Source organism: Thalia democratica, chromosome 8, assembly GCF_965202585.1.
Source record: "Thalia democratica chromosome 8, ktThaDemo2.hap1.1, whole genome shotgun sequence".
Classification (NCBI taxonomy): Eukaryota; Metazoa; Chordata; class Thaliacea; order Salpida; family Salpidae; genus Thalia; species Thalia democratica.
Window position 1 is genome coordinate 43,914,384 of NC_139172.1, and position 16,241 is coordinate 43,930,624.

Genomic DNA, 16,241 nt, shown 5'->3' on the forward strand with positions numbered 1-16,241 from the left:
GTGGTTTACAAAATTAATACAAATTATAAATTACTGAAAACCAACAAATTAATTTTAGTAAAAAAATGTTTGATTCTTTTTTACAGCTAAAAACTTAATGCAACCACAGCTAAAAATAACATTTAATAAGACATTTACTCTTCATTTTTTACGAATTATTTTTGATAAAACAAAAATAATTTTAAGTATGAAAATAAAATGAAAATGTCAAGATTTTTAAAATCTTATAATTAAAATAATTGTTGAACTTAATCAATGTATATCTCTTTTGTTTTTTTTTTTTGAAGTCCTAAAAGTGTATCATTTTCATCTAAAAAAAACAAGAATTTTTTCAAACAACTTCTAAATTGTAAAATATATTCCAAATTTATATATTTTAAGCCTATAAAAGAGGTTTTTAGAATATAATGTGATTTTCTTATTTTTATTTTGAATGAAAGGCTTTATGGGTTTACACAAGTGGCAAGATATAAGGACATAGGGGGTCAAGAGCAACATAAATCATCTTGCATAGAGCTATTACTCATACATCAACATTCAATAAATTTTTGAATTTTTAACATAACTGCGTACTTTAGTATACAATACAACAACATTAGAGATAATTTAAACTATGTCATCACTGTCGTCCCTGTTGTTGTTTTTCCACTTTGCGAATTCGTAATTTTTTTGAGCTAGTTACGTCCCTGGTTGTAAGTATGTTCTTTTGTTTTAACTTTTTAATAATATTAAGTAGCTCATATTTTTCTAACCTTAGCATGAGTTCACCTGTAAATATTATGATTTTGTTAAATTGATAGTTTTAAACTATAGGTTTTAGTTGTTAGTTTTTTATGCTTAAATGCCAGTTTAATTTCATGTTTATATAAAAAAATATTTACAGATTTTATTATTCAACTGAGGATCTCTTTAAATTATTTCAATGTTTTGACAATAAAATTTTAACATTTGAATTATCAAAACTAATATGGTTTAAATTAAATTATAACTTGTATCAGATTTAATTTTAATAGAAAATAGGTTATCTTTGTATTCAGAATTAATTTAAAACAAATAAAGACTTTAAATTATCAAATTTAAAAAGTATAAGTATATAGTTGTTTAGTTTGATCTGATCAAGTTAAATTAACAAAAGTTGAAATGATTCCTAGTTGAAAATTATCAGCCCTTTAAATATCTTTTTAAAAAGTATTAAAAAAAATTCTGAAAGTCTGAGATAAAAAATATTTCATTATTATATTTGTATTGAGACATTTTATAAAACTTATATTATCTTATAATTAAATTACATCTTTAATTCTTTAAAATGTAACTTCTAGTTCTAACTTTTAGAAAGTTATAACTAAATCTAAAACCAGTGGTTTATATAAAGCAAAGGTGAAATTCTTTCTTTCAATCTTTTATATTTTAAATTTTTTATCAAGTTATACCAAAATCTTATTTCTCTGTTTTATGTTTTGCTTAAAAACTTTTAAGTTGTACAATTTTCTGGTTTATTAAGTCTTAAGTTTATTATGTTAAACTGTTAAGATGTTTTTACTAAAACAGTTTATTGTTACTTTTTATAAAATGCAAAATGAGATAAATACACTGTTAAGTCTGCTGGAACCTTTTTTAGTATAACTTATAAGTATTTTCTTAGATTTAAATGTTTTATAATGAGAAAAATTACATAATCCAGTGATCAAATTAAAAACTAAGAATACTATAAATTGTATAGTGCATTAAAAATTATAAATGCTGAAAATTAGTATACTATTTTTTTTTTTTGTAAAATTATCTTTTTAGTTGATTTTTCTAAATATTTTCAGCAAAAAATATAATATGTCTACCAATCGTCCATTAAAAGGAATATTGAAGGCTCCAAATCATAAAAAAACACAAAATCAGCAACTTTTGATGAGGAAAATGTATTAGCAACCCTCCACCCTGTTGACAAAGATTATGGGCACATGAAAATTGACGAGCCTAAGACACCTTACAATTATTCGGATGATGAGTTAGAAAAGGAGTTTGCACCACAGTTAAATTCAGAGGAACTTGTTAAAAAGTTAACTGAACAACCCAAACAAGATTTAGATCAGCCAAGAAAGACAGCAAAAGAAGCTATAAAAAAGAAAAAGTTTGAAGACAAACGTAAAATGCATTACAATATGTTTGATAAAATTAAACAGGCTAGAGAGTTAATGAAAAAAGAGATGGAAGAACTTGAAGATAACTAAATTAATGTTGTGATTTTAATTACTTTTCAGATGTAGTTCCAATTTTTTTTAAAATCTAAATACTCTAATAGTTTTGATATAATTTTATAACTTAATTTATCCTAAGATTACTTAGGCAATTAAAATAAGTGTATTTACTAAAAGTATATTAAACTCTGGCTGTATCTAAAAGTCGTTTATGTTAAAATAGATTAATATTAATAATGAATCTTTTAAACTTCTATTTTTATTACTTGATTTATAGTTTATAATAAACTACTTTTATAGGTTTTACTTTTTGTAAATGTAACTTTGAAAAATAACTGCTTGGTTAATTCGTTTAGTTTAATAATGAACGATATGATATGTAAAGATAATGAAATATAATATAGAGAGCTTCATAATTCTACTAACTTGTAAACAATACTACTTTATGGTGTTTTGTTAGAAATATGTAACTAGAACTTCATTTTTTTTAATAATACTGATAACAAGGTATGCTGCATGACGAGCGTTAACTTAGCTCTACTAGATTTTTATTGCAATATTTAAAAAATGTCCAAAAATCCATTTATTTTTCTATCTTTAAAGCTAACTAAGGTTTTTTTTATTCTAGAGAACGCTCCTTTGCCTTAAATTAAAAAAAAATCCATTGGATTGGGGTTTGACTTTTTTAGTGGGGCCCCTTAAAAAATGTCGGGCATATTTGTATATATTATTGAAATAATAAAAATTTGGAAGTAAAAAACACAACCCTTCAAAACACAGCAAAGTAAGAATATAAAAAAAAACTAATATTTTCTGACTATAACATTTGTTGAAGTAAAAGTATCTAAAAAGACATTTTTTTCTAAGGGGGCCCACTCAAAAAGTCGAACCCCAATCCAATGGATTTTTTACAAATTAAAGGAAAAGGAGCGATTTCTAGAAAAAAGTCTAAGTTAGCTTTAAAAATAAGGAAAATAGTTGTATCTAAAGTTTGGACATTTTTTAAAATTTGCAAATAAAATGCTAATCGACCTAAGTTAGCGCTCCTAGTCGCATGACGATAATTAAGTTTCAATTAATATATTAATTAGATGACCAGCTATTTTTTCAATATTGTAAAATTTTTTGTATGGTGCTAGAACAGGGGTCGGCAAACTGCGGCCCTCGAAGTCAAAGTTTGCGGGCCGCGAAGTTTCTTTTAGCTAAAAACATACTTTTTAAAACCTTGAAAAATAAAGGTTTTGTAATAAATACTTACAGTAAGGCTTTTGATTTAATAAATACTAATTACTAGTGCTCTACCATTGCTTATTTTATAACATTTATGGTCAAAAATACAATTTTTCTACTGATTACTACAACTATTTTTAAATAAGTGCGGCTCTCGAAAACTATTTTCTAGATGATGCGGCCCGCGAGCAACTTGTTCTAAGAAAATTGAGCCGCAAATTATAAAAGGCTGCCGACCCCTAGCCTAGAACAAAGTATTTAAACATCACTCAACGTTATCAATGTTACTTGAGCTTGTTGCATCTCCACTGCTTCTTAACTTGTCTCTACGTTGTTAAAACAGTCTTGTGTTTGGGTCTCAAGTTGTTGCAGGAGGTAACCTATAGAAGTAATAGGGACATTAGATAATGTACCACTGTTAATTATTAGAGGGATTCGCTCGTCAGAGTTTGTAGGTATTAAGTTTGATCTATCCATTTTTTCTCTTTTCGGCTATGCGCCTTGATTGTTTTAAACCTGGCGTTAGAAATATCTTTTACAAAACTTGTAAGTAGCTCACCTGAATTTCCTTGGCTCATTAGGTTAAATTAGTAAGTAAAAAATATAGTTTTAAACTTAAAATATAAAGCATCTTGTTTAGAAATAATTTTATTGAAAAGTGACAAATCAGCGAATCTATCGATAGAACAAAAAGTACTGCGAAAAGAAATACAACAAATAATCACAAGTAAATTCTACAAATTATAAACGTTTAAATTGAGAGATATCAAAGCAGAAATAAAGTTTTTTTTTGTGAAAAAGCTGAAGACTAATTAGCAAATTATTTTCTACAGTTTTATAAATTTTTTTTCATATGTAATCCGCTATCGCCACTGGCGGTCATCTAAACAACAGTAAATTATGTCTATTTTGTTATCAAGCTACTAATTAAACATTAAAAAAATGAGTTGTAACTGACCGTTTTGAAACTAGCCTTTTTTAGTATAATAGACGACAAAAACGACGTTCAAAATATTTGGTCCTGGGGCATGGAGTACGAAAAAACCTTTCGGTTATTGAGTTGTACAGCACGGCTACCTTTTAACGTTTTGTCCAGGACTGCCTTAAGTAATTAAGATTAAACTTATTAATTAACCTTACAAATTAAAATAATCCATTTATAATCACAAGTTTGACTATACTTTTCATGTCAATTATATAGACCGTATTTAATTAGTTTCTTGTGGTATGAATAAGTAAAATACTACTAGACACTAATTCTAAATTCAGTTCAATTAATCAAAATAGAATTACTAAATGTTGCAGCAAAAAATTCGAAATTTAATTTTACAATTTTTTCTTAAGACAGCTTAAACCGAACTAAAAACAATTGGTATAAAGTATTAGGTTTTCCTTACAATAGCCGCTGCCTCTTCAGCCTAAGGTAGGGGTTCCCAACCAGGGGTGCTCGCACCCCTTGGGGGTGCGAGGCATTATTCCAGGGGGTGCGAGATGGTTTTTTTTTTTTTGTATGACAAATAAGGAGATTTTCATTCTCTGATAAAGTTCATAAAATTAAAAAGTACATTTTGTTATAAAAAAAGATGGCGCTAATTTTCTGAATAAATTAATTTTATTAATTCGTCATAACGCAAGAGCGAATTTTTAGAAGTAAACTAATTCAACTAATTTCATTTAATAGCTGTTAGTTTAGAATTAACATTTTAGTAAAGCTTTCTTAGAGTTTTACACCTGTGAATTTTGATGATCTATTCTTTAAATACTTTATTTTCTTAACTGGCCATTAATTTTTCAAAACAGTTAATGAGCTAGCATCTATTACAATTGAAATACTTAGATAAAAACTAGTATCTTCAGCATGTTTTTTATTAGCTGTTAAGAACAGGTTCTTTTAAGTCTATTACATTTATAGTGTAATCTTTTATAAAGCTTAGCAACTTCACAGCAACTACTGTATGTTATACCATTTAAGAAAACTTGTTTTTAGCTTTAGTGAAACCAATTTTTATAGATTAGCAAATGTATTCAATGCATTAACTTTATTTCTATTCATACCTTTTTTGAACTTAAACCGTTTACATTTTTCAATCTACTTTTTTCTATTTATGTTGTAAGCATACAAACTTTTTTTGTATTTGCTTTTATACATATCTTTTGACAATTTAAGACTAAATATCTTTTAACTTTTTAAAGCCTTAACTCAAACCTTTATTATTTTGAAACCTCCTAGCTGCTAATAGTTTTGAAAATAAAACATTAAATAAGCTTAACTTAGAACAGTTAATTTTTATATTTGAAGAAGTACATATACTCATAACAAAATGTAGAAAAAGTTTAGTTTTAAGTTTTAGCCTAATATTTATTACTTTTCTAGTGCTTTTTCCTCACTTCTAATATTTTTTCAAATCTTAAAAGACTAAATGACGAAGTCATAGGCTGAAGCATTGTTTTTGTATAAATTTTATAAAAAATAAAAGTCTTAGTAGTTGATTTTTTTATTTTTTTTACCACACAGTTAATTTAATTAGTACTCAATCATGTCAAAGATAAGGAAGTGGAATGAACGTTATGTTCAGTTTGGTTTTACTTGCACTGAAACAGTTGAAGGCCTGCAAAAACCGCAATGCATGTTATGTAACATTGTATTTTCTAACTCAAATTTGATGCCATCTAAGTTGCAAGAACATTTTAACAAACGACATGGTGAAGCAGATATTTCAGGTCATGATTTTGAGTCATTGAAATCTAAAAGGATCCGCTATGAATCACGAGGAACTTTTCCAAAGTTTGGTTTTGTATCTGCTGACAAACCTTTTTTATTAGTTTCTTACCATGTGGCGTATAACGTAGCTAAATCCAAAAAGCCTCATACAATTGCTGAAGAGTTGATAAAGCCATGTGTGTTACAAATGACAGAAGATGTTCTGGGAAAAGAAGCTTCAAAAAAGCTTGAGTTAGTGCCGCTATCTAATAACATTATTCAAAGTCGAATTAATATTTAAGTTTGGATGTTTTTGATCAAGTCATTGCTGAAGTCAAAGCTAGTTCTTTAAAAATCTCTCTCCAGTTGGACGAATCAACCGATGTTAAAAATTGCAGTCAATTGATTGTACTAGTGAGATATGTGCATGATGGTTCGATAAAAGAAGATTTCTTATTTTGTGAATATCTGAAGAGAACTACAAAAGCAAAAGACATCTTTTAATTTGTCAAGAAGCGAAACATGACTTAGATTTGCAAGTTATTGGTTCTGTATGTACTGACGGTGCCCCTGCTATGTTGGGAAATAAATTTTCTTTTTTTGCATTGTTAAAACAGGATATTCCGCACTTGCAGGGTACTCACTGTTTTCTTCATCGACATGCCTTGGCATCAAAAACATTGCCCTCGAAATCTGAAAATGTCCTTGATGTTTGTGTGAGGACAATCAACTGGATTAGAGGTCGTGCTCTTAATCACCGTCTTTTTAAGTCCTTGTGTTAAGACTATGGTAGTGAACATTTAGACTTACTTTTCCATACGGAGATCCGCTGGCTATCACGTGGAAGAGCTTTAACGCGCTTTTTTGAATTGAGGAAAGAAGTAAAAGCTTTTATTAAGGAACGTGACTATGACCATTTCAAAGAAATGGAGTCAAAAGAATTTATTCAAATACTAGCTTACTTAAGTGACATTTTCAGCCGCTTGAATGACATGAGTGTTTCCATGCAAGGGAGAAATGTAAATATTTTAAACCGCGTGAAATAATAAATGCTTTAAAAATAAAGTTAAATCTCTGGAGTCTAGATTTAGTACTCTTTTGTCTATAAAAACTAAAACAAGAAACTGCTTGAATGCACAGGCAGACATGCGAATTGCCATCAGCAACAAAATGCCACGTTTTCAGAAAGTTTTGTACAATAAACAGGAACAAAAAAGTCATTAACTTTAGAGTAGATTTAAAATTAAGTTCTTAATCTTTTCAAAATAATATTGCATGAATAGTATTTTAATAACTTGTTAAATACCTTGTGAGTATAACGAGGTGTCATTTAGGATTTTTTATTAAATATATAAAATTAGTTTAGTTTCTTGTTAATGTTAATTGAAATTTTTTTTTAATAAGGATAGATTAGTTTTTTTTGTTTGATTAAAAAGTAAATATTTTCTTTTAGTATGTTTAAAAGTGAGCAGGTAAAAATACAAGTGATGAGCTCCAAACTCACTTGCTTGACCTTCATAAAACGTTTATCGTTGCGAAGGGAAGAGTGAGTTCTGATTTTTTCTACCTTTTAAAAAATAGATAAAACTTGTTCGAATATAGTTAGTTATGTTTTTAAATTTCTAAGTATTTTATTTTTGTAAATATATTACACTATCATGAAAATTAAAATACAAATTATTAATTAATGAAATCAATGATTTTATAATAAAATTATTAATAAATAATTAAGCATGTAGTGTTAGGAGTGCGAGATCAATTTAAGAGATTTTAGGGGTGCGAGGCATCAAAAAGGTTGGGAACCACTGGCCTAAGGATTCACTAAAAAGTTAGTACTTACTTATCATTGCCACTGAGTTTTCTGTAATCAATGTAGAATATTTTATTGTATTAATTTATGTATATAGTGTTTTTTTTTAGTATAAGAGCATTTTTCAGTATGGAAAATCGGTCAGTAGTCTATATTCTATATAAATTTTGTATGCGCTACATAAAGCTCCGCCATTATTTTTTACTGAATACTTTGATTTTATGGTATTTAACCGGATGAAAGGTTTATTCTAAAGTAAATCATTTGTCTTACCTTTGTTAGAAGTGACAAAAGTTTTTATATATTTATTAAAGTAGCTAGTATAATAAGAATGAAACAGAACAATTTTTGTTTGTTGCATAATTAATAGCACATAAATTAATGCTTATTAATAAATGCAATACACGACTGTGCGAACCGTTTTTTTAAATTAGATAAACAAAATTAAAAATAATTTTATTTGCTAATTAAGAATAAAAGTATTTGCTATTAAGTTATTTTTCTAAGGAATTTAAAAAAGATAAATATTTTTTTGTGTTTAACAGAGATATCCTACGCTACAGCTAACTTACCTTCATTAATTTTTTCTTAAACTTAAGCTAGTTTTTTGAGTTTAAATGAGATTGAATTGATCAAGTTTAATATATTTTGTAAATTGCATACTAAAGTTTATGTTTATAGTTTATTGACTTTAAGAAATAAGTAAAAATACTAATCTTGCTGCTAGTTGAACTCTAGTTTTTAACTTTTATTTGAGAGATAAAATTTGAAATTTAAGCCTTTTATAGTCCACTACGATTATGCTTTTAGTGGCTAAAATATAATTGAAGGATCCATTAAGTTAGTGGTTTATTGAAAAAAACGAAAAATTGTTCAAAATGTTTTGGTTCAAGGACCTGGATACGCAAAAAGACCTCTCAGTCATCGAGTTGCATACCCAACTTAATCAAAATTATAATGAGCTACAAATGAAAAAAATACAAAAACTTTAAAGTCTTGAATTAAATTGCGGAAAATTATTTTAGTAATCTCAGACTTTAATTACTTATGCTAGTTTTTTATCGCCTCAAAGAATAGCAACCCTGCCTTAAATCATTATAAAATAAATTATAAACAGTACAAGAAAAAAGTTACACAAAAGAAGTTAGATCAATTCTTGTATTGTAACTATTGGATAAATTATGAAAATATCTAAAAATAAACAAATTTAAATATTTTTTGTATGTAAGCCAATTTAGGTATTCAAAGAAAACTAGACAATTTTTTTAAAGGTGTTATAACTATATATAAACTATATCATAAAACAATTATAATTAAAAATTACAAAGCAAAGTATCTTATCTCTCTAATAGACAGATATTAAACTGTATCCATGGTGTATGACTAAACAATTTTTTGTACACCAGGTCCTTGGACAAAAAATTTTTTGGGTGTTTATTTTTTGTCATTTAATAAACAATTTTTAATAAACTTTAGTACTAGAATGATGATGAACATTATTTGCTTTTCTGTATCCGATCCTTGTCATGGATTAAAAGTTATTTTTGTAACAATTAATAAAAACATTAACTAATGATTATTTATCGGCTTTGAGTTGAACAAACCTACCAGCTACATGACAAAAAGTTTAAGAGAAAAACCCTTTTTAAAGATAGCTTTTGAAGTCATTTTTGCATAAAACTGTTTAAAAAACTGTCCTAGTTTTAGTATAAATAATCGACAAAAAGAATTTATTAAAATTTATGATAAACCCTGTTAGAAAGTATTTATCAATTTAGCTTTTATAAAGCGATTGTACAATTTTGTTTATATCAGACAAAGACTTTAAGATATAAAAACTAATAAATGTTATCGGGTAGATACAAAATTACTTTAATTAATGCTTTCAGAATAACTAATAATATTTTTAGTTTATAGCAAAATATATGCCAATTGCTCCTACCAAAGTTTGACAGCTAATTTTTTAAATCGTGTGTGCTTTAAACTACTGTATATAAATGTTTAAGAATGTTAATGAAAGTTTATTCTAAAAAAACCTAATTTGCTAAAATATTTTTAAACTAGTTAAATTAAGTTTACTTATATCGATTAATAATCGTGTTATTAGTACTAATAACTTGTACAATACAATATGATAATTTTGTTTATAAAATATCAATGATAATCGTAAATTAATTTATTCTAGCGTCCAATTTCGCATAGCTACTATAAAAGTTAAGAAACCTTGGTACAGGAAACTTATTTTAATAAAAAAAAAGAAGTATAAATACGATTGATAAGAGTGTCATATTTAAAACTTATTACTGTAAAAGCTTTCATATTATATCTCTTAATGAGATAAATATTTTTAAAAGCCTAAAAATTACTAACTTGTTCTACTTTAAGCATTTCAAAAATTTTCATAGTTTCAGTTTATATCTAGATAACTTTAAAGTACAAAAAAATATGCAACCTATGTTTTTAGTAAAAGTTTTAATAGTTGTTCAAATTTTTTTTTTGTTTTTGCAAACCTTTTAATATTAAAAAAAATCAATTAATTGATTTTTTTTCTGAAAAATTAAGAATCTAAGTTAAATAAAAACTTAGTTTAAATTAAATTATTAATGAATTTGATAAAAAAACTATCAACTAAAAAAGATATGAAACTAATAACAAACTTGATTACGATCATAATTAGATAAAGTAAATTAATTTTTTTTATTATTCACTTTAAACTATTGCTTAATTTAGAGTATGGAAATTTTTTAGTAGTATTAGTAGATTGTACCAATAAAGATAGAACAGTAAAACACATATTTATCTTATAAAAAAATTAGATAATCACAAATACACTTCTTTAGACTTTAATTAAATTGAAATGTTTTATTTTTTAAGACATAAATGTTTAATTTAGACCTTAAAACCGTTCTATCATACGATAATAAATATTATAGTTTCATATATATAATAATACAATAAGTATTGTGAAGGTTGTAAGTGTTGTAAAAACAACTCTTAAAAAGGTAAAACAAAAACAGCATACTTTTTGATTAATTTATTTTACTCCATAATGTTTTAGTAGATAAAAACTGAACAAAAAAGCTAAAGCGGATAAGTCTTAGAAAATATAAAACTTTTTGAAAATATTGTAAGTTTATTTACTGCAGTGTAATTAAACTATTTATTTAATTAAAGTACTAGAAAAATACTAGAAAAAGTTAAAAAAACTGATTTAAAACTATTAAAAGGCAAGAAAAAGACATAATAAACAAACAATAAAGACTTTTACAGAATATATAAAACAAAAAAAAAATTTAGCAGCAATAAAATTTATAAAATTGAGAAAACAAATTAAAACTTGCTTTTGTTGTTTCAGTCAGTAAAATTTCCTATGTTAAAACAATAATCTCATACAGAAAAAAAATTTAAATTCATTGGTATATAAAATAGATAAAAGCAAGCTGATGAATTACTAGTTCGTTGATTGTGAACTGGAGTTGTTGTCCCTACTCATACTACTATTAAAACTTCCTCTATTATTTCCTTCACTAGTTTGTGCACCCCTTCCTTGAACCTCGAACCTATACTTTCCTCGAGCTCCCGGTTTTCTAGGACGGACAGCTAAAGAGGGGCTATTAGGATCATATGCAGCTTTAGTTATGGTTGTAATGCCGCTAGACGTATCCTTTCGTCTAGGTCCGCGCCTTCTATTACATAGGACGCCTAACCATAGTCTTCGAACTTTTTTTGGTCTTGCAATGAAAACTATAAATATCCATAGACCCAACAAAAAAAGCTGCTATCTAAAATGTACAATTAAAACTTTGATTTAAAAACAGTTTAATAACTTTGTATCCTTGTCCAAAACAACTTTATGCTGTTCAATAACTTGGAGAATATTTACTTTCAAAATATAAAAAATGTGTTACACATTAAAAACATAAAATTTCAAAACAACTAGTACAGTGCTTATTTACTTATCCAGACATGTTGGGTACGGTTTTTCTGTAAACATATCCGGATAATCATTTTTCTGGATAAGTCCAAAAATTAACTTTATTCATAAAATAATATAACTGTTGTATATTATGCTACGCAAAATAAATAATAAAAACGTTATAGTAAAAATAAACAACAATTATGAATAAAATAAAATACAGTTATAAATAATAGAAAATAATTTTTAATTTAATTATTTTATTTAAGGTAGAAAATATTCAGACTTAGTAACCCTCTGTAACAATATACGTTTTTTGAGGGTCAAGCAAATTAAATTCATCATTTGTAGTTACACCTGCCCTTACTTATAATAAAAAAAAGACTATTTTTTGTTTAAGAGAAAACATCAGTTAAATTAATTTTTTTAAACAGAAACAAACTAATCAAAATGAAAAATATGTAAACCTTAATTTAGTTTTAAACAAAACTTGAATGTAAACTTTAGTAGTATTAACATATCACAATATTTAACTAAATTACAGAATTTATAAATACACTCAAAAATTTTTACAACATGAAAGCTTAAATACCTCTATCAAACAAAAATAATATTTAAATTGAATTTTATTTTTGAATGAAACTGTCCGGATAAGTGATCGTCCAGATAAATGAAGTCCGGATAAGTGAATAAGCACTGTATTACCGAGAAAAAAAACAAACTGATAGCTTCAATAATTTTGTAGCTTTGTATAATAAAGTATTTAATTTTCCTATAAGGTTTACACAAAGTCAAAATTTAAAAACAAGAATATAACTTTTTTAAGTTTTAAAAAGTTATAAAAATCATGCTTAGTATACATAAAACTTCTTTAGTATTTTAGTGTTGTTTTTATTTTCTCCATAAAATATTTTTTGATCAAATTTTTGTTATAGATTTTTTTTTATACACAATTTTTTTTAATATAAACGAATTATATTAATTGTAGTATTCAAAGAATCCTAAATTAACTCAAAACAAAATTTTTAAGTGATGGGAATTTTTCGCACCCCTTAACAATAATAGAACATGTCGTCACTGTTGCATAACATTAAAAATCTTAATGTGCGAGAGTTTATTAAGTTTTTAAAATACTTTTTTGATCAAGTAAGTTATCTTAAGTTAGATTTTCTTGCTTTATTACTTCTATGTAAAAAAATTTAATTTATTGTATTAAGAGTAATTTAAATAAATTTAGAATATGGTTTTTTAGCTAAAATTTAATTGGAGTATTGGATCTAATACTTTTATATTTGTTGTGTTTAAGTTGAGCGGTTTGTATAACTAAATAAAATTATGAAAGGGTCACTTTTTAAGTTCTAGACATCATACAAACTATTTTATATAAACAAGTTGTATTTGTTTAAAGCTTAATAGTATTTTTAAAAGTATATATTTGAAGTTTAAGTCACTGTTATTATGGTAGTAATTAGCATTACTGTAGTTTTAGATAAATTTATCTTTATACAGCGTGCGTAAAATGTAAAAACAGACTAAGCTTAAATGGTAAAATAAAAGAAAAGATAGCAATCCAATTTCAAAACAAAAACCAAATTACGTTGAGTATAAAAAATAAAAAATAAAAACATGCAAACTAAATATTTTTTTTTAATTCTTAACTTTTGATTGAATAAGCAGTTACAATATTTTATATTAATTTTATATTTTTAGAGAGTGTTAGAAAATAAAAAAATTATCACATTTATCAAAATTAAAGATTCAAAAATACCTGCAAGCTGTTGAAAAGTACAAATATGTAAGAGAGAACTCTTGTGACGATTCCGTCTGGAAATGGTTGTATATTTATAAAAAAACCAACTATCCATGTGGGACCACTTAATAACAATATTGCAAGCGCATCTATGACGTGCTGTTTAGCCTAAAACAGGGGTCGGCAAACTGCGGCCCGCGAGCACGTTTTTTTTTTGAATGGAATGCAGCCCGCGAAAGAAAATTTTGTGGCCCGCGAGCATGTAAAAGTGGCCCGCTGAGCAAAAATATATTTCAGTAATTCGATTTAATTTGTTTAGTGTGGTTTTAAGTCTCTGTATAACATTTAAAAATAGTTAGAAGAAGTTGCTACTTTAATTTAAAAACGTGAAAAAGACAGATTAGCATCCTAACAGGATATTTTTCTGAGTTTCTTAATAACTTCTATTTTACAACAGTAAGTAATTATCTGAAAAAAGAGTGGTTGAATTTAATAAGTTAGTTATATTATACCTATTTATCAAATAAACTAAATGCAAATGTTTTCCAACTTTCACAAAAGTAATGCACAGTAATTAACTAAAGCGTCATTTCTTTATAGCTTAGATATTCTTTCCAATATTTTTTATACCTAAGTTTCTTTTATATATTTTTTTATTTGTAAATGTTATGTTTTAGTGTAAAAACATTTAAAATAACATAGTAATAAGAAAAAAAGGTTTATTTAAGTTTTTTTTTGACACATTTTAATTTTTTAGAAGTTTTCTTTGTACTTGAACTAATTTATATGCACCCCAACTTAAAAAAATGCTCATATTTTAAACCACTTTTTATAAAATACTTTAGTTAGTTTTAGTTTAGTTTATGCAAAATTTTCTAAGTTTGTTTTTTCTACATGTAATATCTAAATTTGTACAGACACAATTAAAACAATATATATGACATAAACTAATATAGTTTTTGTTAGGTATACATTTTCATTTTTCAAACATTGATTTTGTCAAACTAAGTTAACTTTTATGCTTTGCATATCAACACACACATTTGCTGTTTTTTGGAGCTACCTATTTAATATAAAATAGACTTAGGGATAGTTTATAAACATTGACACACACTCAGACTATCACTATTTGAAGACTTTAAATCTCAGGCCAACTAAGTCATTTTATAAGTTTTTGGCTAGAATTGTTTTTTGTATACAAAAATATCAGGAATAGTTTTGTTAATTCAGGCTGGCTTTTTTGCTTAAAAGAGTTGCAAATTAAACTGATGATGTAAGTTTTGCTCAACCCAAAGTATTAGTTTCAGTTATAATATATGTTATAATATATCAAGTTCAAGCTTTGAACTTGAAAATTTATGCTTAAAAATTTTGGAAAAAAACTTGAATTTGAAAATTTTTGAAAAAGTCTGGAGTTTCAAACAATTTTTACATGTAAAGTAGTGAAATTTCGATTTGACACAAAAAATTTAGCAAATAAACAATTCTTTATTAAAAAATATACTAAAGTAGCTTAACAGTGTTTTTTAATATTGATTTACTTTATAAGACACTTTTTAAACTTTAATTAAACTTTATACTAAAAATAAAAGAAGGAATTGTACTTCTAAAAACTTTTGGTGCATTGCACCTTTACTTGTAAATTTTCACCGATTGTTGTGCTTCGTGTTTGAACTAAACCAAGAAATTATACTAAAGTGTCAAAGTTAAAAAAACATCTCTAATAAAAATTCTCAGATGAGCAATATTTTTTCTATCAGTGCTCTCATCTTATCAAATTGATTAAAGTCATAATTTGATTTATGCGACTTTATAACCTTAATGCATTTTCTAAATAGGACTTTTTGTTGTCATTGAAGAAATAAACAAAAGTTTTTCATTACAGGCAACAAAAATTCTTTAAAAAAGTTTTCAATTATAAATGGTATCTCATTATTAATAATAAATTTTGCTACTTTATAACTTGCCTTAACAACTTTTTTCTGATAATTCTGTAGTTACTGAAGATAATCATGTGCGTTGTTGGAACTGACTTTGGAGATTTGTTTTTTTATCGTTTCTAGTAATAACTCCTAACTAAAGTTTTATTTTTGTTGCTCGTTTTTTTTTTTACAACTAATATTTTTAAATTCTTGTTGCAGATAAAGAATTGCTGTAATGCTTAATAAAAAAGAGGTTTTTCTCTTCGCTAATGACTCAATTAAGTTTTATACTTTTGTTAAAAATGTTTAAGAAAGTTAATTGTCCATTCCAGCTGACTTATATTTTTTTAGCATGTAATTTGTTTACTGTTAATAAGTTTCGTTATTTCTTTATGTTGTAAACTTTGTTTTAACTGGGTTGCTACACAAACAGGCTATTTTAAAAGCTTGAAAACTCAGATGTGTGTGAAACTTTTATTTCAAACACTTTAAATAAATCTTAGAATTCCCAGAATAGTTTTTATGACTGTAGTGTAGTTTACTAATTGTAGATTTTTCTTGTTTTTTTACACTTTGTGTACTTTTTAATGATGATGATATTTTTACTTGGTACTTGAGCTTGATTTACTACGATTTACTAGCTTTTTAAACTTTTAATGAACTTAGGCTGGTTGAATACAACTCAGACATTTTTGCTTTTTAAGTGACAACCATGTAAAAGGC

General features: G+C 25.9%; 1 protein-coding gene across 1 annotated transcript; it reads left to right on the plus strand.

The window, feature by feature from the left end:
- The first annotated feature begins 5,956 nt into the window (after positions 1-5,956).
- LOC145843254 (protein FAM200C-like) lies at positions 5,957-6,624 on the plus strand. The gene is made up of 2 exons (XM_082950717.1): positions 5,957-6,372; positions 6,423-6,624. Exons 1-2 carry the CDS (start codon positions 5,957-5,959, stop codon positions 6,622-6,624), a joined length of 618 nt encoding a protein of 205 aa, XP_082806843.1.
- The last annotated feature ends 9,617 nt before the right edge of the window (positions 6,625-16,241 follow it).